This window comes from Sphaerodactylus townsendi, linkage group LG07, assembly GCF_021028975.2.
Source record: "Sphaerodactylus townsendi isolate TG3544 linkage group LG07, MPM_Stown_v2.3, whole genome shotgun sequence".
Lineage (NCBI taxonomy): Eukaryota > Metazoa > Chordata > Lepidosauria > Squamata > Sphaerodactylidae > Sphaerodactylus > Sphaerodactylus townsendi.
The window spans coordinates 115,034,971-115,060,917 of NC_059431.1; the positions used below are offsets into that span (position 1 = coordinate 115,034,971).

Here is a 25,947-nt window from a genome sequence, read left to right on the forward strand (position 1 = left end):
CTTGCTCCTCGTCTGACTGGGTTTGATTGCTCTGATTTGCCTCACAGGGCAGCGTGGGGCAGCATGCTGTGGAATTCACGTCAAAAGCCTTGGTTCGTAGGACAAGGAGAAATGCAAACACAGACCCACTCCATTTTGGGTTAGCCTCTGATAGCGACGTTGCTAAGGGTCTTGTCTTAAGGGAGAAGTGGAATGTAAAGAAATTGATCTCAAACTTGGTGGATTCAAAGAGACAGTAAATAATTTAATATTATCTAGAGAACTAAGGTGACCGAGATGGTCACCTTTGTGTTTTTTACCCAGAGACGGGGGGTAGAGGCTGACACGCCGCGGCAATGCACGGGGCCCGTGCACTGCCTTCTGGGGCTTGCCGTTTCCTGTCCTGTCACAGGGTGGGAAACGGCAAGCCCCAGAAGGCTGTGCTCCTGTGGCCGCACGCACAGGAGGCTGCCGCACTGCCTTGCGCCCCAGAAGGTATTGCGGCAGCCTCCCAAAAATTGGGACAATTGAAATAACCCGCAGGATTTGGGACAAATTGTTTGAAGGTGGGACTGTCCCACCAAAAGCGGGACATCTGGTCAGCCTGATCTAGGCCCACCTTCTGTGAGGATGACTACCCACTTGCTGACATGATCAATTGGATCATAACGATTTTAGAGTGGGATGTAACCGACTATACGCCCATTCACAGCTAAGTCAGTTCTTTAGAATGGCTTCTCAAAGACAGAACCAGTGTGAAAGAGGTGGAGCGAGTCTAGACTGATTGACTGATTACACACTGCACCTCGTCCCACTCTGGGGCAAAAATTCATGCCAGAAATACTCTTGCTTGCCCCACAGAAAATGAGGAGCACATGTGGTGGCCAGAGGAAGTGTGTTAGGACAAGAAATCTTGCTCAATGCGCTTCCGGTCCCATTGCAATTGTCATTACAAATTAGCTCTCACTCACAAACATAAATGGTACATAGCCTAGACACAGGTTTATTTCTTGGATGAGAACTATACCACCATACAAAAAAGACATAGTCTGAGTACAATGCGATGTAATTTTTGAAAACAAGTATGCTAATCCTATCCCACAAAATCTCTCTCTCAATTAGTTTCCCAATTTTCGAAAACCCTTACCCCATGGACATTCACGACACACCCGTTACCTGCACAGACTATCTGGCCGACTGTCCTCCAGATTTGATTCCTGTGCTATACTCTGTAGGTGTGAAACATAAGAAGCAAGGATACAGCAATAAGGTAAAAAAAACCCTCTCAACTGTTAAAAAAATTCATTTTGGTAGGGTTATGGCTGGGGGAAGTTACTTATTGATCGTGGTTTTATGGTTAACGAAATGTTTTATATTTGTTTTATAGTTCGATTATTATTGCATGACATTTTGGTTAGCACATTGAACTTAGATATGACCAGGAAATATGAAAATGCAGGTGTCTGTCCAGTCCAAGGACTGTGCATTCAGAGGTTCCGGATCAGCTGCAGTGCCCAGCGGTCTCTATCTACCCACCCCCTGAGTCCCCTCGTGCCCTTCCTTCCCCCATCACGCCTGTCCATGCATCTTTCTTCTGCTTATCCATGCTCAGTTGCCTGCACCACCTGCCATGGCCACTAGGAGTGCCACCATTATGCACCATCTACATGCCCTTCCTCAATGACTCACCGAAATTGGGAGCACAGATGCAGACAGGTGCCAAGGGAGGTGTATGTGTGGGGATTATCAGCAATGTATCCCACCAGAAAGGGTTCCCTAGGGCTGTGTGGCCATGGTGGTTTTTGCTCCTAACCCTTTGCCCACACCTGTGGCTGGCATCTTCAGAGGCATATCACAGTAAGGTGTGTTTCTCTCCATGGCACAGCCACACTGCCTGGAAAACCTGTAATAGCCAGTTGAATCTGGCCACGCAAACCTTTGACAGTACATTGAACACAGAGATGAGAGTTGCTGATGTTCACTCCTCATGGAAGGTCCACTAAGCCTTCAAAATGTATCTTGCAACATAATTTTGGCGGATTCTGTGCAGCACAAATATAGCATCTGTAGGACATTAGGAAAAGCATTTGCGGGAAAAACTTCACATAATTCTATCCCCCCAAATCAGTTCAGTCCGTTTTACTCCTCTCAACCAGAGTTCTTCAAAAATCACTAAACTAGCAATCTTTTCCTCCCAATCCAGGTAGAAGGTGATATGAAAGTTAGGTAGAAAGTGATGCGAAAGACCTCTGCCAGAGCCCCTGAAGAGTAGCAGACAGTGGCTCATTCCGCACATGCAGAATAATGCACTTTCAAACTGCTTTCAGAGCCCATAGAAAAGGAACCCAGGTCTCATCTGTTGAAGAAGGCATGTTGGCATCATTTGCATGACCTTTGCTATGGTAGCTCAGAAGAAAGAGACAAATTTAGGATGCTTTGTCCAACACAGCTGGGTCTTTGGCATCCCAGTGGAAAGTTGCTTCTCAGCAAGGTGGGATCAGACCCCTGTTTGTTACTCTTGTGTTCTGCTTGTAGGCACCCATAGCGGTATCCACTAGTCAAGAAGTCTGGCACCTTTAATCATGGTATTGTCATCAAATGTATTATAAACCACAATAAATAATAAAATGGCAGAATCAGCAGCCAGCAGCCAAGCAACAGTCAGCTCAGCAAATAAAATAAAAGGTGTTTACTTGCTGGTGAAATCAGATTAGGAATGTGGCCAAGCATCTGGAAAGTGTAATCATTTGCATTGTTTTTCTGACTTTCGAAATCCTAGCACTGTTAAGTGTTCATTGGGTGTCTTATGCTGTCTGTTTATATCATGGGATCTGTCTTGAGTCTCAGTGGGAAAGGTGGGCTATAAATAACATCCTTATACATATTTGCCTATGAGATGGAATATCTAATGGTGAACCCCCAACCAATAGGCACTCAGGACTCACAAAGTGTCTTCAGAAGCAAAGTGAGTCCTGTGCATCCATTGGTGGGCAACATCCCATCCCATCCCATCCCATCCCATCCCATCCCATCCCTGTGTGCCCTCCTCCAACCCAGGAGCTTCCCCCCCCCACCCCAAACATAAAACCATGGTCAATCCAATCCAGAGGGGGGCAAATCACCATTAGATAGAAACTTATTTTTTATAAAGGGTTGAAAGCTAATGTTTGCAGATATTCATGGCAACGTGAAACTGTAGCAATGCAGCAGCCTTCCAAATTGTCGAGAACTCCCAATGGAGCAGGAGGTGTAAAAGCATATTAATGCAGTAGTTGCTATAAGTTATCTGGCTGTCACGCAGATGGCACTGAAGTCTACATGGGTGAAAGATACAGCTTCTACATACGTTCTAATTTAGAAATGGAACTGTCCAAAAAATGTAACTATTTTTGATTGTGTTTAGGAATGGCCCATCAGTGGCGGAGCATGGAACCTAGGAGCACAGACATATCCTGAAATTATTATCACAGGGTAAGGAAATTATTATTTTACAAGGCACTGGTCTCCACAGGAGTGGGGACCCCCTTGCTGTGGTCTGATTCCAGAGGCTCCAAATGGCTTCTAGAAAGGATTTTGGAATTTCTTAACTGCTCCGGCCAGATGTCTAATCAAACTCCTGGTTGACTCCTGAACCAAGGCAGTTGTCTTGGGTGGTTCACACGACTTCTGTTGCTAGGCACCTTCTCCCAGTGGCTAGAACCCCATCCTGCTAAAGGTTTAATTAGAAATAGAGTATCAAGAGGAGGCAGAGACAATGACTTGGGGTATAGGTATCAGAAAGCCAGGTGAATCCAAACATGGTGTGGAGATATTTTGGAGACCTGTTGTGTCGTAGTGCCAACATAAAGAAAATGTTACTTCTCTCCCATCTTTTTACCTTGTCTTCTCCTTCACATGGTCCAAGGGCTCTCATAACTGGGCTGTCTTTCGCTGGACACTTTAGATAGTGTCTTGCTGTGTCAGTTCTGTGGAGTTTCCCCTGGATAAAATTGCATGTGTCCAAACCTGATCTTGGCCACTATTGTTTTGGAGCTGATAGCACAGGCCCTTTCCCCATTCACCGTTTGCTGCGCGCTACTCTCGCCGAGTAGCGCAGGGTCCACCTGCACTCCCCACTACAGGGGCGGCAACAACGCAGCCGCCCCGACTCTGCTGCTCTTGTGCCCCCTCAGCGCGGGGTCATTCTGGCGCTGCTCAAAACGGCGCCTTTTGATGACCCCGTGTGGAGCACGAGGCAGTGGGGAAGCCCGAGAACACAACCCTCGTGCTAAAAAGGTCCTGGACCAGACAAAATCGACGTCATTTTCAAAGTGGGGAAACGGCCACAGTTACTCTCTGCTATACTTTTCTGGTCAGATTTCAGGGTTGACACTGCATAACAGTTTTTTGTATCTTATCAGTCAGTCTTAAAGTGGTAGAAGAGGGAGATGTCCACTCACACAAATGGAATCTCTGCAAATATGCGCTGATGGCTCCAGTCCAAAAAAAATCTTCAAAGGGCATTACAGAGATCTAATTATGGAGATCTAACCCTGGTGGGAAGGGCATTACAGAGATCTAACCCTGCTTTTCTCTACTGCAAGGAGTCTCAAAGCATCTAACAACTCCTTCCCTTCCTCTCCCCTAACAGACATCTCTGAGACAGGATGAGCTGTGGGAGTTCTGAGAGAAACCAGACCACAGTTCACTGTTCACATGCAGGAGCAGGGAAGTAAATCCAGTTCACCAGATAAAAATCCACTGCTCACGTGGAGGAGTAGGGAATCAATTCTGGTTCTTCACACAAAGCCTGCAGTGACCTTGGGCTAGACACAATTCTTTCAGAACTCTCTCTACTCCATCCACCTCACAAGGTCTCCGTTTGGGGGAGAGGAAGGGAAAGGAATTTGTAAGTCCCTTTGAGACTCCTTATTGTTGAAATAAGCAGAGTATAAATCCAAACTCCTCCTCCTCCTTCTATCTTGGAGAGCCAAGGATAGACTGCCTTGGTGGATTGGTCATCCCAAGACCAAGAAGCAGGTCCAAACTTTTAATCTAGAAACTGTATAGCAGTAGTAGGTAAGGCAAACAGGGCGGAGTGCGGGAAAACTGCGCCCAAGGCACACGTGCCCTGAGCCCTTGCCACACCCCCGCCTGTCCCTGTCATGCCCTGGAATGCCCCTGGAACGTCCCCGCCATGCCCCCAGAATGCCCCTGCCACGCCCCTGCACAGGCGCACTCCCGGTGCGTCACATGCCCCCCCCCGTCCCCTTGGTGCTACACCACTGCGGCCGAAGTCTGGCCAGGAAGAAAGCCCAATAGGAAACAGAAAGAAACACAACAAAATACTAGGTGAAGACTTGCTCAATTGCTCAGACACCAGGATCTTTATTCTCAGGTGATACATTTGTATGTTGGATGGTATGAGGGCCAAAACTTAAAGCTCACCTCGTTGAAGATCTTCAAAGCAACAAACATATTGTAAGAGTATATAAAAATAGTGTACTGTTCTTGTTATTTAGATTTATTCCTCACACTTCACAACGGGCTCAGTGTAGGATGCATAATAATGTTATTTTATTAGACTAAGACCCCTTCCACAAATGCAGAATAATGCACTTTCAATCCACTTTCACAATTGTTTGCAAGTGGATTTTACTATTTTGCACAGTAAAATCCAGCTGCAAAGTGCACTGAAAGTGGATTGAAAGTGCATTATTCTGCATGTGCGGAAGAGGCCTAAGTCACCTTTGTAAGGTTTTTAATTTATGTTATGTTTTGCATTGATGGCATATCTGGTCTCCTCCTTTTAACTGCCTTTTAATCTTCTTTTTAAGTCATGCAGATGGATCAGTAAAATTTTGGGACGCTTCTTGCAGTAAGTTTACATCGATAATTCTTATATAATGAATGACTTGTGGTAGAGTGCGTTGAAATGGTTGCAACTGGTAAGGGTGCATTTCAAGCTAACTGAAGCAAAGAAATGAAAGGCAGAGAAAAGCTGTAGTTTAATATGAAAGGACCAAGTTATATTTAAGTAGGAATAGGGGTCAGTAGGAAAAAATAAGAGAAGTCTGAAAATAGATTTCTGGAAAGCCCTTGAAACAACAACTGAAATCACTGGGGTTATGACTATGGCTCCTTCCGCACATGCAGAATAATACACTTTCAAACTGTTTTCAGTGCTCTTTGAAGCTGTGCGGAATAGCAAAATCCACTTGCAAACAGTTGTGAAAGTGGTTTGAAAACGCATTATTCTGCGTGTGCGGAAGGGGCCTATGTCTCCAGTTAGAAAAAAATAAAGTTGATTTAAAGGGAGTCCAAGTGGCTAGCCGCTGTGGAAGGCTCCCTTTAAACTTTGAATAGCCAAAATCCAATAACCCGAATAGATATTTGGCTTACCTGATTTTTATAAGCATTTGGCTTGGGTTTTTTGGTGCAGCTGGTATTTGGGGCTCGAATAAAACCTGGAAAAGGCCGAATTGGGTTTTTTCGGTGTTTTTCCCAATTCAGCTTTACAGAATCACCAAGCCTAGCAGCAAGCAAGGGGAAGGAACCCACAATCCGCAACAGACAACCACTAATAACTGTGAGCAACAAATGGGGAATGAACCAGGGATCTGGCGGCAGGACAGGCAGAGAGTGGGCAGAGGGAAGGGAGGAACATGGAGTATAAGTGGGGAGGGAGGAGTAAAATGAACCCAAGGTAGGTCTTGCAAATTCATGCAGGTTTAAATTCCCAGCAAACTGGAGGAAAAGGTCATGGTTTGCCCAAACTGGGGAGATCTGTGCTTTCACTCATCAAAAGCGCAGCAGCGTTGGGACTATTGCATAAATGATAATCACACCTGGTTAATGTAGTGAATATATGCGTAATTGAAAATCTGCCTCGATGAGTAGGTAGGCTTGCTGTGTGGATAAGCTCCATGTGTAAATGACCTTGGTGTATTTTTAAAATATGGGATTTCTAATGTTGAAAGGTTGCATTTCTTTTTTGAATTCGCACCTGGATAACCAAGGGTTCTATCCCCTCGGATATGATACAATTCTCCTTTTCAACATCTCCCAGATCAGAGGATTAAGAAGGAGCTCTTTAACAGATTTAACTTTATTAACTCTGCTCAGGACTGCGGTGTCAGCCTGTTTATATGTGCTGTACATCAGTTTGAAATATTTTTCCTCTAAAAATCTGGAGGAAAACAAATTCAGCAGTGTTGCTTTGTAGTATAATTTCATCTGAAGAGTTATGATGAACATCCTCAATGTCTTCCAGTAACACTTCAGATGCTGTACAAGTTAAAAACCTCAAAGGTGTTTGAAAAACAGAAGGTGGAAGGAAAGTCAACAGCAGAAATTGTAGAAGATGATCCTTTTGCGGTCCAGATGATGTATTGGTGTCCCGAAAGTCGGATATTCTGTGTAGCAGGAGCCTCTGCTTATGTTATCGTTTACAGATTCAGCAAACACGAAGTCAATACTGAAATAGCCGTAAGTTCAAATGTGTTTTCACATATATCCATTGGCTTACTCTGAGGGTATAAATTCCAGAACAGAATGTATGAAAAGTTGGGCTTTAATTAATCAAATATTAAAATTGCATTGGGTGCATAACTACATTTATCATGCACTAGTTTAAGCTAAGCTCATCTAAGCTCAGTCGTTTCAAAGAGACATAACCCAATCCCTATCCAAACCACAATACTTTATAAGGAAAGGAAGTGTATCACGTGGTAGTAAGCTTATGATTTTATACCTACCGGTTTGGCCAGTGATCTGGGGAACCTTCTGTAAAAACTAGGTTTGAGGTAGCATATTATTCTGCTTTGACTCCTCAAAGATATATTTATTTTCCAAGATAACAAACTGATAAAAAAGAGAGCACTGTGAAAGCAAAATATTTTACTGAGAGAGACTCGGTTTCTGTACAACACCCTTGTGTATTTTTTTTTCTTGAGATAACAGCATTATTGGCCTCCAAGTGCCATGAAGCATCATCATGGAGCCAGTGATGGGATCCAAAAATTTTAGTAACAGGTTCCCATGGTGGTGGGATTCAAACTGTGGCGTAGCTTGACAGTAAGAGTTGTTGAGAGAGGAACTGCTTGATTGTGCTTCTGGGCATTCCGGAGGTGGGGCATTCACAGGGCTGTGGCGCTCATTGCGCTAGTCGCTTAGTGAGAAGCGAATGCATGCGAAGGCATGGAGGCCGCACCACCGCACGCTGGTGCACCTCCTGCTAGACTGCTTCAAGTTCTGCACGCTACTGCTGAGAGGAGGGGCGTAACTAAGGCAAAGATCACTTGGCAAAATCACCAATTAGTAAGCCCCTCTCGGCACACACAAATAATTAGTAACCTACTCTAACTAACTAACTAAATCAGTCAAGTATTTATTGTTTGAGCCATTGGCTATATTGGCCATGCTGACAGAGGTTGATGGGAATTGTAGTTCCTGAACATCTGGAGAGCCGCAGGTTCCCTACCCCTGGGCTATAACAATACAGAGAAACATGCAGTTAAAACATTTAAATTAAAACAATTACTTAGTTTTACATTAAAATATAAATTATTTGTATTCGCAATCTCTAAATTAAAATGCCCCATCGAATACTTTCCACGTCAGATGTTTTTGCAGCTTCTTCAGATAGTAACCTACTCTCGGGAACCTGTGAGAACCTGCTGGATCCCACCTCTGCATGGAGCCATGTTCCTTTAAAGCATTGCCAATTATGCTCAGCAGGAAGTCCCGCTTTCCGTTGCGCACCAATTCCAGTGAACATTTCAAGACTTTAGATTCCTTTCACTTTCCGGTTGGGGAGGGGACCTTGTTTAGTGGTGGACTAGCTGCTTTGCATGCAGGAGATCATAGGCTGAATCCTGAACATCTTCTGTTAAAAGGAGCACATAGTAGGTGAAAGATCTCTGCCCAAAGCCCTAGAGAGCATTACCAGAAGAGCAAAGGCAAACCACAACAGGCCAGTGTTATGGCACTCTAGAAGGCAACTTTGCATTTTCGCTCTATTTTAGTACTTTTTCTGACCTCTCATTATTTTAAAAAATGAGTGTGCTCTATTTATCTGGGGTGGATTTCCGCGGGGTTTCATATTGACGTCATTCCACTAGACTTCACGTTTCCAGTGTGGTATAGTGGATAGGAACAGTGGACTCTGATCTGGAGAACCATGTTTGATTCCCCACTCCTCCACATGAGTGGCAGACTCTTATCTGGGGAGTCAGATTTGTTTCCCCACTCCTACACATAAAGCCTGCTGGGTAACCTTAGGCCAGTCACAATTCTCTCAGAACTCTGTCAGCCCCACCCACCTCATAAAGTGTAGGGAAAGAAAGAGAAGGAATTTGTAAGCCACTTTGAGGCTCCTTATGGCTGAGAAAAGCAGAATATAATATCCAAACTCTTCTTTTTTTCTTCTTCCCTTTCAATTTCAGTTGGGCTAATATCAAAAAATATCTCCTGAGGTCCATATCCGAGCCTATATCACTTGAAGTCCAGGAGTCCTATTTATTTTATTCCTGCCAATTTGCCTTTTTACCTTGAGAAATCCTCCGATTTCATAAAATAACACGGATTTTAATTTCTCTAAGTCCTTAGAGGTGCGGATTCAGAACGAGATAGAAGATATCATCAGTCCGGAGGCAGAAATGATTCCTCCCTTCCCAGACGCGTCTTCTCAACTCCCGTCTTTAAAAGATCTCTCAGGCAGCACAAACACCATCACGTCTGTGGGAACAGTGAAGGACAGTATTCCATGCCTCAGGTACAATTCTTTCCGTTGGCTGAAAGGTGTATTTATGGGGAGGGACTGTGACTTAGTGGGTGAACATCTGCTCGGCATACAGAAGGGCCCACATTCAGGTCCTGTTATCTCCTGCTAAAAGGATGAGGAGTGCAGTGAAGTGAAAGACCTCTGCAGAGTCGCTGTCAGTCTGAGTAGACGGTACTGACTTTGATGGACCGATGTTCTCATCCAATGTAGCGCAGCTTCGTGTGTTCATATTATCTCCACTCTGTTGTCTCTGTCAGTGTCAACATTGAGAGAGTTCACTTTATGCCTTCGGCTTATTACTCCGCAATATTAGGAGAGCCAGCATGGTGGAGTGGTCAAAAGCAGCGGACTCTAATTTGGAGAGCCGGGTTTGGTTCCCCACTCCTCCACCTGAGCAGCGGACTCTTATCTAATGAACTAAATGTGTTGCCCTGAGTTTACACATGAAGCCTGCTGGGTGACCTTAAGCCAGTCACAGTCCTCTCAGAACTCTCTCAGTCCCATCCGCCCCCCCAAGGTGTCTATTGTGGGGAGAGGAAGGGAAGGAGTTTGTAAGCTGCTTTGAAACTCCTTACAGTTGAGAAAAACAGGGCATAACCCCAAACTCTTCTTACTCTTCTTCAAAATCTCTGACTAAAATCACAGGTGTCAAACTCGCGGCCCTCCAGATGTTATGGACTAAAGTTCCCATCATCCCCTGCCAGCACGAGGCTGGCAGGGAACGATGGGAACTGTAGTCCATAACATCTGGAGGGCCGTGAGTTGGACACCTATGGACTAAATGATTTGGGGTCTCTTCATTAAGCTAGATGTGGTATCTTAAATATGGGCACATCAGTTCAAGGACATGGCACGATCGCTTAAATTAAGCAAATATTGATGATAGGCTTCCAGGATCCACAGGAAGGAACTTGTAATAAAGAGAAATGCGTGATAATCTATTACAGTGATGGCAAACCTTTTTGAGACCGAGTGCCCAAATTGCAACCCAAACCCCACTTAATTATCGCAAAGTGCCAACCCGGCAATTTAACCCGAATGCTGAGGTTTTAGTTTAGAAAAAAACGGTTGGCTCCCTCTTCCTCCGCCCCACCTGCTCGAGCAGGGGACAGCCTGCTGTAGCCTCCAGCAAGTCCCGCGCACACCACTCTGTGTCTCTCCAGCATCTCTGCCTCCTCTGCGCCCCCCCCCTCTGGCAGCAGCCACCTGGAGCACAGGCACCAGGCTCGCTAGCTGAGTCCTCCCTTCTCACCGTGGTGTGCACATGTCGTGCTAAGTGGCCCAAGCCAGTCTAGGTGTGTGTGTGGGGGGGTGATTTTCCACTCCCCACATGACAAACTCTGTGCGCGTGCCCACAGAGAAGGCTCCGAGTGCCACCTCTGGCACCCGTGCCACAGGTTCGCCATCACTGATCTATTAGCATATGTAGCAAATGTAAGGTTGGATCTCGTGGAAAAGCTTGTGGAAGGAACTGGGGCAGCCCAAGAACATCTGACCACCTCAGGGTACGTTGATTGATGCCAGCCTCGTGTAAGCCTTACTTCGCCTGTTCCCTTGCCTAACTGCTTCTCCACAAGTTCCTTTCCCCACTTCCATTCTGTTGTGGGTGGGGGTCATGGCTTGGTGGTAGAGCATCTACTTGGCATGCGGAAGGTCGCAGGTCCAACCCCTGGCATCTCCAGTTAAAAAGACTCAGGAAGAAGGTGATGCGAAGGACCTCTGCCAGTGTCCCCGGAGAACAGCCGACAGTCTGACGAGACAACAGCAGATTCATCACAGCACAAAAATAATGTCTTCAGGACGTTATAATCAGTGTTTTGGGGAAGGACTTTACACAGGTCTCTTATCTCATAATGAGTTCAGCCCGTTGTATTCCTCTCAACCCAGATTGTTAAAAAAATCACTAAACTTGCAGTCTTTCCCCCGCAACCTGGGTTGAAGATGATTCCTGCCTACTGAGCGAATTCCAGTGACTGGCTTGAGGTCAGCAAATATTTATTTCTCCCACCCAAACCTGTTACTTTTGTTTCCACCACTTGCACCCGCCTTTTTGTGTGCCTTGGAGATTCCCCACAGAGGTTGTTCTGCTTGCTGTTCATTCGCGTGTGACCAGGTGCTCAGGAGCAGCAGCAGCAGAAGGCCCTTGCTTTCACATCCTGCACGTGAACTCCCAAAGGCACCTGGTAGGCCACAATGAGTAGCAGAGTGCTGGACTAGATGGACTGTGGTCTGATCCAGCAGGCTCGTTCTGATGTTCTAATGTTCTTATGTTTTGCTGTAAAAGGTAGAGAAATAAAGCTTGTCTTGCCTAGCAATCCCATGCATGGGCTGTTTTTCCTTTTTTTGTTTTGAGTGGGATGTCTGCGAAGCTACGGTGACATGACTAGGGAAGCAGCAACATGTGCCTATTTGTGTTGCCACAGCTTCGCAGATAGCCCCCTTAAAACAAAAAAGAGGAAAACGACACATGCACAGAACCGCTAGGCTGAACAAACTTTATTCATCTACTTTTGACAGCAAAATAGCAAATGGATGAGCTGCAAGCAGAGGAAACCTCCACGGAGAATCTCCACAGAGAATCTGCTGCTTCACACAAAATGGCAGGTGCCGCTGTGTGAAACTGACAAGAGCTCCGTGCAGCAGGTGCGGGAAAAGATCCATCTTGGCTGGCAATACTTATGTTCTGCCTTGCTGTGGGAACACAAAATCCCCCCAAATATCTTTTTATTCTGTGCAGAATCCACCACTACTGACTTTGATCAACCAAGGGTCTGGTTCATGTGCGTTCATGGTTTTTAACAGGGCTCACGGCCCTGAGGCAAAAGGGATGTTCCGAGAATACCCAAAACCAGTGGTGGCGAACCTATGACACGGGAGCCAGAGGTGGCACTCAGAGCCCTCTCTGTGGGCATGCGCAAACAGAGTGCCCCCCCCCCCCCACATCTAGGCTGGCCTGGGCTGCTGGGCTCGATTATTAGCATTAAACCTAAGATCTAGTTCTGGGGAAACAGTGTAGGTAACCCTGTTAAGTGCTGTTAAACCCCACTGATTTTCATGCGAAGAACTAAAGCACGATCCTTTACCTGGGAGTAAGCTCGGTTGCTAACAATCGGGCTTGCTTCTGAGAAAACCCTCCTAGGGTCGAGATTCACCCATTGGAAGAGTTGCACGGTTGCTTCAAAGCAAAGCCACCGACTACCACCAAGCCTACTCCTAAGTAACGCACGCCTCGGAGCCCACCGTTTTTTCTAAGCAAAAAACCCTCAGTATTCAGGTTAAATTGCTATGTTGGCACTTTGCGATAAATAAGTGGGTTTTGGGTTGCAATTTGGGCACTCGGTCTCGAAAAGGTTCGACATCACTGCCCTAAACACATGGCCATTTGAGGTTCTGCCATTGGGTCCCCTTTTAATCAACCCACTTGAGCCGGGTAAATAAAGAGCTCTCTCTTGGAATTCTGGTGTTTGTTCTGGTCTAGATATTTAATAGCTGCTTAGACGCCTGCTTGTGTGTTCTCATGTGTGTGTGTGTGTGTGTATTTGAAACCCCTTAGTGATGGCTGGGCACTGCTTGGAAGGTGTCCGGAGCAGGTGGGAAAAGGATGAAGCCCTTCCTCCAGCCTCTCCTCTAGACTTAGTTCTTCCGTGGGAAGCTTTCTCCATTTAAAAATGGGGCATCGATGCCACATGAAAAACACCTCCGCTTAGCAAGTCTTGTTCGACCGAAAGCTCTCTTGGGTTGTTCAATTTCGGCAGGATTTTAAAAAAATTTTGCCTAACTTAGGTGCTGTGAACAGGGCTGCATATGGCCGTGTTTCTGGCAGCATTATATACACAGCGTTTTACGCCTGCATCTGTGGCTGGCATCTTCAGAGGATCCTGTAGGTGGGTGAATCCTCAGAGGATCCTCTGAAGATGCCAGCCACAGATGCAGGCGAAACGTCAGGAGAGAATGCTGCTAGAACACGGCCAGACAGCCCGGAAACCACACAGCACCCCAGTGATTCCGGCCGTGAAGGCCTTCGACGATACATTTTGCTAACTGCTTTCTCCTTTTTCTTCGTAGCGTTAAGACTCGTCCACTGAAGATGCCTCCTGGTTACCAAGCGGAACTTGTTATCCAGTTGGTGTGGGTAGAGGGGGAGCCTCCTCAGCAAATTACCACCCTGGCAGCAAATTCAGCATATGGATTGTAAGTTAACCCAATGTACAACCTACTATATCTTCACCCAATAGGCCACACTTTGTGCGAGCGTCGCCTTTGCTGTTCTTGCTTGCGCTTGGCAACCTGGAACATGCCCCCCAAGTCTGGGGTGGAAGAGGGTTTCGGAATGGCTCCTTGATCCTTTCGTGTCATATCTTTGCCCTTTCTACCAAGATCTCTCTTCTTTTAAAATATAATGGGGGGAAAAAACAGCCTGATGCACTCTGACATCTAACAAAATTGTATTTTATTTAAAAAGGATTGCTCAAATAATGTGGAGATGATGATGATGATTATTATTATTATTATTATTATTATTATCAATTATCAATTATCAATTATCAATTATCAATTATCATCAATTACTATTACTATTACTATACTATTGCTATTGCTATTGCTATTGCTATTGCTATTACTACTACTACTACTACTACTACTATTATTATTATTATTATTATTATTATTATTATTATTATTATTATTATTATTATTATTATTATTAAATTTAATAGCCCGCCCTACCCCCGAAGGGCTCAGGGCAGTTTACGAAACAATCAACATTTGAATACAGCTAATAGTTTCAATTAAAACAATAAATAAATTAAACATTAAAACACTAGCAGCAGTGATCGTCCACAATTAAAATAGGTAGAGGATGTCCGGCGTTAACCCCCCGGGAGGGGACTGGCCGATATTCAGTCAGCAGGTGACAAAGCTGTAAGGAGCAACAAAGAAGGGCGTACTCAGCGGTTTAAAAGGTGTGGTGGGAGGGTTACCACGGTTAGTTTAAAAGGTGGGGTGGGAGGGTACCACGGGAGGGCTATGGCAGTGGCTCTGTGGTTGAGTATCGGCTTTGCATGCGGAAGGTCGCAGGGGTGTAGCTGGGTAAAACGGTGCCGTGGGCTCGCTGCCCCCCACAGCTGTGCCCTATCCCCGAACTCCATGTGGAGTTTGTTAGCGGTGACGGCCAGGGGTCTCCAACCTGCGGCTCTCCAGATGTTCATGGACTACAAATCCCATCAGCCCCTGCCAGCATGGCCACTTCGACATGCTGGCAGGGGCTGATGGGAATTGTAGTCCCTGAACATCTGGACAGGTGCAGGTTGCAGACCCATGGTGTAGGCCCATTTGATGCTGGCTTCATTTGAGCTGGGTCCACCTTTATACTGTTGGCTCTGCCCTCAAGCTCCACATGACCAGAGTCAGCTGGACCCGGGTGAGCTGAAGCCAACATAAAATGGACCCAACACCACTCCTGAGCTCCACGTGGAGTTCGGGGGTGGGGTGAACCCTGCTGGTTGGCGTTCAACTGCGCCCCTGCCCCAAACTCCATGGGGAATTCAGGGGCAGGGTGCAAAGGGGGAGGGGCAGCTCTGCAGTGCACCCCCATGTGACCTGAGGGAGTGGTGCCCAGTGCTGTAGCCCCACCGGTACTCCCCCAGCTAAGTCACTGCCAGGTTCAATCCCATGTGGCACCTCCAGTTAAAAGGATCAGATGAACGGTGGCATGAAAGACCTCGAGACTTTGGAAAGCCACTACCTGTCTGAGTAAACAACAGAGGCATGGAGAGACCAAAGCAGCTTTTGACTAAGGATTTCCCACATTTCAGGTACCCAACTGGTACATTTATCTTTTCACGCATCCATGTGACATCGTCCTCTATTTTGTGCACGAACAGCCATTCATTCTGCATGCAAATAAATCTGCTCTGTTTTAAACCTGTACAAATCCGACGTTTTCTGAGGTAGGAATCATCCGCACAAGCAGTCTCTTGTTTTTGAAGGGGAAACAGAAGATGCGTCAGTCAGTTACTCTATTCATTTGTTGATGATTGCAAAGAAATTAGCATAACAGAAACAATTGCCTTTTAGAAAGAGAGGAGAGGATTGTTGGGAACTCTACATAAACGTGGAGGGTTTTTAAAAAATGAATTATTCAAGGCGTTGAAGCATCCTGCATGACTTATACTCAGTTTTTTTTTAAAAGGAGATAATCAAACAGCTTAGTCTGTCATTTCGAGCTAGCATGGTGTAGTTAAGAGCGGTTGACTCTAATTTGGAGAACCAGGTTTGTTTCCCCACTCCTCCACCTGAGTAGTGGACTTTTTGTCTGGTGAACTGGATTTGTTTCCCTGTTCCTGTACATGAAGCCTTGGGCTAGTCACGTTTCTCTCAGAGCTCTCTCAGCCCCTCTTACCTCACAAGGAGTCTGTTGGGAAAGGAGTCTCCTTACAGGACAGAAAGGGGGGGTATAAATTCAATGTCTTCTTTTAATGATGCGAGCGTGTTGTCAGAGGTGCCTACAAACATTTGGAATATTTTAAAGTGTTTTCAAAAGGCACAGTCTTTTTCCTATGCCGTGTCACCTGTGCTTGTCAAAATAAAAAATAATAATAAAAAGGGGTGGGCAGAGAATCCTGAGGGTTGTATAAGAACACAGCCAAAGGAGGCTTCCATGCGCATCAGATATGAAAGAGAATCCATGTTTAACTGTGGAGAGAAAACAGGTTTCCAAGGGCTGTGTGGAATCTCTGTCGCAAGGGCAATTTCACACAGAATTGCATCAGCACCCAGACTGCCACTAAGAGCCACCCTGCTGTGGAGGAAGCCCAGATCGATAGAAGGAAACATCATGTGTGTATGAGGCAAAAAGGCTATATAAGGAAAGGTGGGTTCCTTTTGGAAATCTGAGAGATTAGGATTGACTCTGAGGGGTGACCTATATAGGATGTATTACAGTAGTCTATTCTTGACATTATTGTGGTGTGAATCCAGTTGGCCAAGTTTTTTAGCAGACGCATGAGGTGGACTTCAGTTGGCAAGCAGCAGGCAGACACACACACCAGTGGTGGGATCCAAAAGTTTTAGCAACAGGTTCCCATGGTGGTGGGATTCAAACTGTGGCGTAGCGCCAATGGGGATGGGCTGGGCGGGGCATGACGAGGGCATGACTGGACATTCCGGGGGCGGGGCATTGCTGGGCGGGGCTGTGGCAAGGACGCAGCCGCTGCGCCGGTCCTTGAGTGGGAAACGAATGCACGCAGGCACAGGCTGCCACACCCACCGGTGCACCTCCTGCTAGACTGCTTCAAGTTCTGCGCGCTACTGCTGAGAGGAGGGGCGTAACTAAGGCAAAAATCACGTGGCAAAATCACAAATTAGTAACCCCCTCTCGGCACACACAAATAATTAGTAACCTACTCTCGGGAACCTGTGAGAACCTGCTGGATCCCACCTCTGGGTGGGTTCCTTTTGGAAATCTGGGAGATTAGGATTGACTCTGAGGGGTGACCTATATAGGATGTATTACAGTAGTCTATTCTTGACATTATTGTGGGGTGAATCCAGTTGGCCAAGTTTTTTAGCAGACGCATGAGGTGGACTTCAGTTGGCAAGCAGCAGGCAAACACACACACTGTGGCGGCTATGGGGTGAGGGACAGAGGGCGGAAGGGCCTGACGCGACCCTCTTCAGGGCTGATGAATGCTCAGCCCTCATTCTGGCCTCTCCTATAGATTCTTTAAACTATAACTGCCCACAATCAAATAAAAAGGGTGACACGAGGGTGTAAGCTATGTGCTCTCTAAAGGTTTTTATTTGGAAACCTGCTACGCAAAGACTGTACTTATTTGGGAGATAAATAGAGATCTTGTTTCCTCAGATATTTAACTCGGCAGACAAGACAAAGATGGAGATGAACAACAAAGGTTTATTTAATAGAAATAATAAGGTAACTGTTACATGTGGTTGACTACAATATAAAAAGTCAATAAACCCGGAGGGGAGATTTGATTTCCCTTTCTCCTGGCAGGTTACCAAATAGATTCAAGACTGCTGTGTTTTTTTTTCACACAAAGAGTACCTTTCCACAGAACCTGCGCACACATCAGTTAGGAACGGCCAGCTCTTAAAAGGATGCTTATTTGTCACACTAAAAAAGCCAACCCCCAGACCCTAACTCAGTGGTGGCGAACCTATGGCACGCGTGCTGGAGGTGGCACTCAGAGCCCTGTTTGTGGGCACGCACGCCGTTGCCCCAGTTTGGCCACTCGGCAGTGGCGTAGCGCCAAGGGGTTGAGGGGCACATGATGCACTGGGCACGTGCCCCTGAGTGGCGTGGCAAGGGCATTCCAGGGGTGTGACGGGGGTGTTTCGGAGCGTTCCAGGGACATTCCAGGGCAGGGCAGGGGGCAGAGGGGGCGTGGCAAGGATACAAAGCACACACGTGCCCCGGACAGAGTTCCCCCTTACTCCGCCCCTGGCACTCAGTCTCTAAAAGGTTCGCCATCACTGCCCTAACTAAAAGCCAAATAAAAACCTGGCTGAGCTGACACTGTTTTCCAGAGCCAATACACGCACAGCTGTGGAGAAAAAAAATTCTAAGCAGCAGGGTAAAAATAAAACCATGATAGGGAAGAGATGCAAGGTATAATGCTATTATGTAAAGTTCAGCTGTAATTCAGAAGATTGACAATAGCGGCTAGGGTTGCAAATGCAATCTCCAGTTTTGCTGAGTCAATTAAGGCCTGTAATAGCTGAGGGATCCTGGAACCGTATATGTAAATAAAAACAACAGGAATCCTTGAAGACCAGATTGAAACGCTGCTGGCAGGGCAAAACAGGTTGGGGGGTAGCCCATGCTCAGTGGTTTACTGCAAGGGGTCTTCTGCTCAGCCACCCAGTTAGACTGGGTGCTTATATAAAGCCGTGGTGCGACCGCACTTGGAGGACTGTGTTCAGTTCTGGTCGCCACATCTCAAAAAGGATATTGGAGAGATAGAAAAAGAGCAGAGAAGGGCAACGAGGATGATTGAGGGACTAGAGCACCTTCCTTATGAGGAGAGGCTGCAGCGTTTGGGACTCTTTAGTTTGGAGAGGAGACGTCTGAGGGGGGATATGATTGAAGTCTATAAAATTATGCATGGGGTAGAAAATGTTGACAGAGAGACATTTGTCTCTCTTTCTCACAATACTAGAACCAGGGGCCATTCATTGAAAATGCTGGGGGGAAGAATTAGGACTAATAAAAGGAAACACTTCTTCACGCAACGTGTGATTGGTGTTTGGAATATGCTGCCACAGGAGGTGGTGATGGCCACTAACCTGGATAGCTTTAAAAAGGGCTTGGACAGATTTATGGAGGAGAAGTCGATCTATGGCTACCAATCTTGATCCTCTTTGATCTGAGATTGCAAATGCCTTAACAGTCCAGGTGCTCAGGAGCAACAGCCGCAGAAGGCCATTGCTTTCACATCCTGCACGTGAGCTCCCAAGGGCACCTGGTGGGCCACTGCGAGTAGCAGAGAGCTGGACTAGATGGACTCTGGTCTGATCCAGCTGGCGTGTTCTTATGTTCTTCGACGGCCCAGTTCTTTTGCCTTGCCTGCCTGATGTAATGAATCACCCCTTGGTTATGTAATGCAGAGGTGACCAAGGAGGCAGTTCTAGACCTAACCGTCTTTAAAAAGCAAGTCGCCAGCGTGGTGTAGTGGTTAAAAGCGATGGACTCTAATCCAGAAAACCAGGTTTGATTCCCCACTCCTCCACGTGAGCAGCAGACTCTTGTCTGGTGAACTGGATTTGTTTCTCTGCTCCTACCCATGTAGCCCGCTGAGTGACCTTGTGCCAGACACAGTTCTCTCTGAACTCTCTCAGCCCCACCTACTTCAGAAAGCGACTGTTATGGGGAGAGGTAGGGGAGGAGTTTGTAAACCACTTTGAAACTCCATAGGTTTGAGAAAAGCAGCATATAAATCCAAACTCTTCTTCATTCACTTGAAACGAGATAAGCAACAAATTTGAATTACCGTACATACTTGCATATAAGTCGACTTTTTCAGCACATTTTTGTGCCGAAAAAGCCCTCCTCGACTTATATGCGAGCCACCTGCCACCGCTGCAGCCCATCGTCCCTCTCTCTCTCTCTCTCTCTCTCTCTCTCTCTCTCTCTCTCTCTCTCTCTCTCTCTCACTCACTCACTCACTCACTCACTCACTCACTCACTCACTCACTCACTCACTCACTCACTCACTCACTCACTCACTCACTCACTCACTCACTCACTCACTCACTCACTCATCTTTTCCTTTCCCCGCAGGCTCTGAGGCTTGGCTTCAGGGAAGCTGCTGCTCTGGCAGCCTGTCTCTATGATTTTCTTAAAAGGGCAATGCTCCAAAGATTGCTTAAGCAAGCTTACCTGAGCATTGCCCTTCTAAGAAAGATAGAGACAGGCTGCCTAGAGCGGCAGCTTACCTGAAGCCAAGCCTCAGAGCCTGCGGGGAAAGGAAAAGATGAGTGAGTGTGTGAGGGGGATGGCGAGTGGCAGTGGCGGGCAGCAGCGATGGGGCGGTGGGTGGGCGGGCAGGAGCCTGCTGGGTGTTATGGGTGGCTCCGGCTCTTCCCTGCCCCCACCTGCTTTGGAGTTACCACCCTAGACTTAAACATGAGTCAATAAGTTTTCCCAGTTTTTGATGGTAAAATTAGGTGCCTCGACTTATGCATAGGTCGACTTATACACAAGTATATACGGTAAGCAAAATATTTGCCAGACTGCTGATCAAATGGTAGATTCCGCACAGGCCAAATATAACAGGTGTAGGATGTTGTATAAACTGCTTGGCCGGGGGGAGGGGAGGGGGGGAACGACTCTGCACATGTTCCATTCCCAAAATGAATTTGGCCCATTTTATTCCCCTCAACCTGTAATGTTTTGAAAATTATTAAACCAGCGATCCTTTTGCACAATCCCGGGTTGGAGGTGCTCCCGTGCGAACACAACAGGCAGGAGATGCTTTATTTCCCTCCCTTCCACCCGTTCACTTTAAATTATTTGCCATCCACTGTCAGGGAGAGTCTGCCTGCCCGCCGTTCTGTGCGGGTCACCCAGCAGTCTGTGGGCAGATTCGCTGAGTGCCTGACAGGGTACAAAGTCTCCCAAGCAGTTTCTCTCCCAGTGGCAGTGAGTATGACCGATCTACAGCAACCTGTTCATTATTGCCCAGCTGTTGCAGGGAGGTCCCTTTCTCTTTCTCATCTCTTTTGTGTGTTGCACATGCGCAGCTACACAGGTGCAGCCAATCAGATTGTGGGGCAATTGGCATGGCTGCAACGCAGTGGTGGGATTCAGCAGGTTCGCGCCACTTCGGCAGAACCGGTTGTTAAAATGGTGCTTGTCAACAACCCGTTGTTAAATTATTTGAATCCCACCACCGGAACCGGTTGTTAAATTATCTGAATCCCACCACTGCTGCAGCTGTTCATTTTTGTATACCTGCGCAGCTACACATGCGTTGCAGAAACATTTTAAAAAGGGAAAAGGGTCTCAGTGCGAAGGCACGAAAGCAACCCGGATTGTTTCCGTGGGCTCCAATCACTGCCTGAACCTGTAAAGGGCACACATGTGAATGGGGAAAAGGAAAACGGGTTGCTTTACAATGACCGCCATCGGTTACACACATGCTGTGTGGAATCCACCCATGATTGACCATTGTTTTTTTATTATTATTATTATTTATTGAATTTAGTATACCTCCCTATCCCCGAAGGGCTCAGGGCGGTGTACAGATAAAACATCAGCTAAAAACATACATATAATTAAAACCACAGTCATATCTTAAAGCATCACCCACGCCCTTACGAAACCCTCCTAATGCGAAATAATGGGTCCTGATGGTATTAGGGCCCATGGGGGTAAAGAGGAGGGGGCAGGGGCACCCTCAGCAGCCAATCTCTCCAAAGGCCCGGTGGAACTACTCAGTCTTACAGGCCCTGCAGAAATCCCCAAGGTCCCGCAGGGCCCGAACAGCTGGAGGGAGAGTGTTCCACCAGGCTGGCGCCAGAGCCGTGAAGGCCCTGGCTCGAGTGGAGGCCAGCCGCATCATTGAGGGGTCGGGGACCTCCAGTAAATTGGCCTCTGCTGAGCACAGAGGTCGAGTTGGAACATATGGGGCAATGCGGTCCCGAAGGTACGAGGGTCCCAGGCCACGCAAGGCCTTAAAGGTCAGCACCCACACCTTGAAGATGATTCAGAATTCAACCGGGAGCCAATGCAGGCGGCGCAACACAGGTTGATTATGCTCTCAAAAGACGCCCCCTGTGAGCAAACGAGCCGCCGCATGTTGGACCAGTTTTAATTTCCGGATCAAACGCAAGGGAAGGCCCATGTAGAGTGAGAACAGGATCTCAATCCTGTTCTGAATTGCTAGGTTCAAGTCCAGGAGCACTTTAGAGACCAACAAGTTTTGCAGCATATGGGTTTTTGAGACTCCGAGCTCTCTTCATCAGTTACCTGAAACGGTTCTGAATTGAATCGGGTCATGTCGCAATTTGCACAGGTGCATTGCTTCCACAGGATCTGGCCACTAGCTTCCCATTGCTCTGTCTGTGGTTTCTATGGATACCCCCTTTCCTCGCAGCAGAAGACAGATGGCTTCTTATAAAATACCGGTACCAGAAATTGCCTTAATTCAGCCTGTTTTTAAAAGGAAGATCAAAAGGTTGATTTGTTTAACGCTAACGATCTTCCGACGGTCCCTGAGAATGCGTCTGGAGCAAGCTTCACTGATGTTGAAACTTCAAAATGCTTGCTTAAATTGGGGGGGGGCACAGCGTTCTTTGTGACTGGAGGTCAGGGCCCGTCTTGTGGGCAGGAAGCGCTAATAAGCTCTATTGTGGATCCCACTCGCACTTTTCCAGGAAACTATAATTCCGCCTCCTCAGACTAGTTAAGAGTCCTCTTGCTTTCCTTCCCTCGTAGCAACCCCAGTGGTAGGCAAATGAGTCTAATCAGAGGGACAAAGGATATGTTAGACACGAAGGCGTTTAATTTTAATTGATAGTGTGTGGGGGGGTGCATGCTTTAATGCTTTCCCCGTTTGGCCATTTCACCGCTAACTTCGTTGCCTAGCCAGGATTCCTGAGGTGCCTGAGCCTGTGCCAATCTGCATCTGGAATCCTATAGCCACATGCGACTTAATAGTTGGGATTCGGCTGGAAGCCGAAAATGATATATACCTAGTGTTTCTAACTCTGGGAAGGGAAATTCTTGGAGGTTTGGCAGTGGAGCTTGGAGAGGGTGAGGTTTGGAGAGGGAAGGGACCTTGGGGGACAAAATGTCCAACTTCCAAAGCAATCATTTTTTCCAGGGGAACTAATCTTTATAGTCTTGAAATCAGCCCAACATGGAGGCTGACAACCTTAGATATACTACTTTGGCCAACTCCTTAGGGATATTCCATACCAACATGGACCAGCAAACTTTCAACCCAACCAGCAGTTGGCGGCAGAGAAGCTTTGGTCAGAGGTGGGATCCAGCAGGTTCTCACCAGTTCCCGAGAGTGGGTTACTAATTATTTGTGTGTGCCGAGAGGGGGTTGCTAATTGGGTCTGCTTTTCCGTTAGAAATTCCATTAGGTCCAAAAATCATGAAGTCCTGTTGTTTCCTACGTGGCTGGTTAGCGAAGGTAGAAAATGGGATAATTCTCCCTGTTGGGCTGTTTTAAAAACAGGTTTTAGAAATATGGTAAAGTTCCTTGTTTAAGGAAAGTCTCCTTCTTTTGATTTGAAAGTATTAAGTATTTGACAGGCAGTCAATTAGAGGAGAAGTAGTTGTTTCTGTTGGCAGTAGACGATAGGACTTGCTATAATGAGTTTAAATTATAGACAGAAAGATACCAGCTGGAAATTAGGATTTTTTTTACAGTAAGAGTTTTTTACAGTAACAGAGAAATTATTAATGCCCCGCCCCTGGAATGCCTGGCCACGAACCCATCGTGCCCCGCCCAGCCCCATTGGCGCTACGCCACTGATTGAATCCCACCACCATGGGAACCTGTTGCTAAAATTTTTGGATCCCACCACTGACTTTGGTTCTGTAGTTTTGAGAAGAAAAGTGGTTGAAGAAAAATGACCCCTGTTTTGGGCCCCCACTGGCTGGACCTTCGTACCCAACTTTATGTGTAACGTATGGGTAGACCTTTGCCCTCTTCAGTAAATGAGATCTCAGTGAAGGGAGGCAATTGTCCCATTCACCATGGACTTCTTCTGCACAAATTCCCCAAAAGTTTGTAAAATGTTTTCCGTCCCCCCCTTACCACGATGTATGTCTGCACTTTCCCACACCCAAACGATTCCTAGCTGCCATTTTGTGATTTCTCCCGTTTTGTTTGAGTACGTTGTCCAAATGATTCTTCCCTGCCTCATAGTCGACTGCTGCGATTCTCTACCCCTCCTCTACTCCATCCTTCCATAAAGAAACCAAAAGGAAAAACCTGCAAGAAAAACACGTGAGGGGCAGAGAGTGAGCTGAGAAAATGGCGCCTATGAGGAAGTGTAAGGAAAGGCAGAGGGACATGAGAAACGTCTTAGAGCAGGGGTGGGCAACTATGGCCCTCCAGATGTTCGTGGACTACAATTCCCATCAGCCCCTGCCAGAATAGCCAATTGGCCATGCTGTCAGGGGCTGATGGGAATTGTAGTCCATGAACATCTGGAGGGCCATAGTTGCCCGCCCCTGTCTTAGAGGGACCACACAGGCAACTGAAGCCATTTTGAAAATGTTTCAACTAAAGAATCGTTTTAAAGGGGCATTCCTTTAAAACATTTTGAAACTGCAAACAAAACATTTTGCGGTAAAAGCAATGCAGAACTTTTTCCTGCCTCAAAATGTTTTGAAGGCTATGGTGTGAATGCCTGTTTTGTATCTTGTTGTTGTGACTTTTGAATGATGGTTCCTGGCCTATCACAAAAAACAGTATTTTATATACAATGGGTATAACGCAAGCATTTAAAAGTAGACCAGATCTGTTCGTCACAGAGAGTCTCCAAAGTAACCTATTTTGACGGATTACAGAATTAACTGTCTGTATCCTGATCATGAGCTCCTGGCACTCTCGCAGAGGTACACAATGACGTGCCTCTGTTTGAGTGAGGTTGTTGATTCAGGACTTGAAATAGGTTTGTTGTGACAGACATTTGTTTACTCATGCGAAGAAAATATGTCTGCTACTGTAACCTCTATCTGTGGGTTCTGTGGGGCAGAACTTGGAATGAGTTTGCAACAACAAATTAAAAAAAACAAAATGGTTTCCTTTCTTAAAATATAACATCAACATTTAACATCACACTTCAAGGTCCTGTTCAGGTTGCATTTTCAAGTCCTTATATTTACAGTCTACTGATACTGCCAAGTCCATTTCTTCTTTGCAAGTGGGTTGGCTCCTGAAGACTCCAAGGGCTTGATGAACAGGATTCAACATGATGAAGGTTTCCAGAAGAACTCTCACCCATTACAACCACGAAAACCCTTAACAAGGTGTTAAGGGCTTATTCAAATCAAGGTCCGAGTCTGGTAGCCTTGTCTCCTCCAAACTACATGAGCTCTGCAGCCTTCTGCTGCCTTGAGTCTCCACCCCTTTCTGGGTCAACCCATTCTGAGCATGGGGGTTACACTACTAGTTGGTACCTATGACTAATCTCATTTCCTACACAGGTAAATTAAAAGCCTTCTTCTTGATTAACAAGTGTGTTTTTGGAATTGTGGTAGACTGATAGGCAGAGCTTGTTGTACCTGTTCATCCTTGTTCTTCAGTATTTCTTTTCCAAAATCATTACTCTCCTATTATTTAACTACTCCACATGATGGCAAAGCTTTATTATGTTTCAAAATTGAACATTGTACCCTCCATAGTGATACAAGGAAAATTTTTGACTAAGCCTTATTATGATAGAACTTGTCCTTGTGGCCGTCACAAGATCAGTATACTTTTCTATGTCCTGCTTGCAAGTCATTTTTTGAGAACGTTAGGGAATACTGTATGAAGCCACTTATTACTGGCTAGCTACCCCCATATACCTTGGGAGCTTTGTTTTATTTTCTTAAAGATAATGATCCTAAAATTACTTTGGCAGCAGCAAATTTAAAAAATCATTTTTCCCTTGCTTTTTTCCCTTGATGAACAAGAATTTTCTGCTTCTCAAGATCTGTAAATCAATGAGCTTCT

At 46.2% G+C, this 25,947-nt stretch overlaps 1 protein-coding gene across 1 annotated transcript in view; it reads left to right on the forward strand.

The window, feature by feature from the left end:
* Positions 1-25,947, forward strand: part of STXBP5L (syntaxin binding protein 5L) — a 92,035-nt gene that overhangs the window by 37,377 nt on the left and 28,711 nt on the right. Inside the window, exons 10-15 of the mRNA XM_048503574.1 lie at positions 1,102-1,249; positions 3,383-3,450; positions 5,796-5,836; positions 7,232-7,446; positions 9,561-9,733; positions 13,808-13,933. Coding sequence (XP_048359531.1) covers positions 1,102-1,249; positions 3,383-3,450; positions 5,796-5,836; positions 7,232-7,446; positions 9,561-9,733; positions 13,808-13,933 — 771 coding nt within the window. The remainder of the gene's footprint in view (positions 1-1,101; positions 1,250-3,382; positions 3,451-5,795; positions 5,837-7,231; positions 7,447-9,560; positions 9,734-13,807; positions 13,934-25,947) is intronic.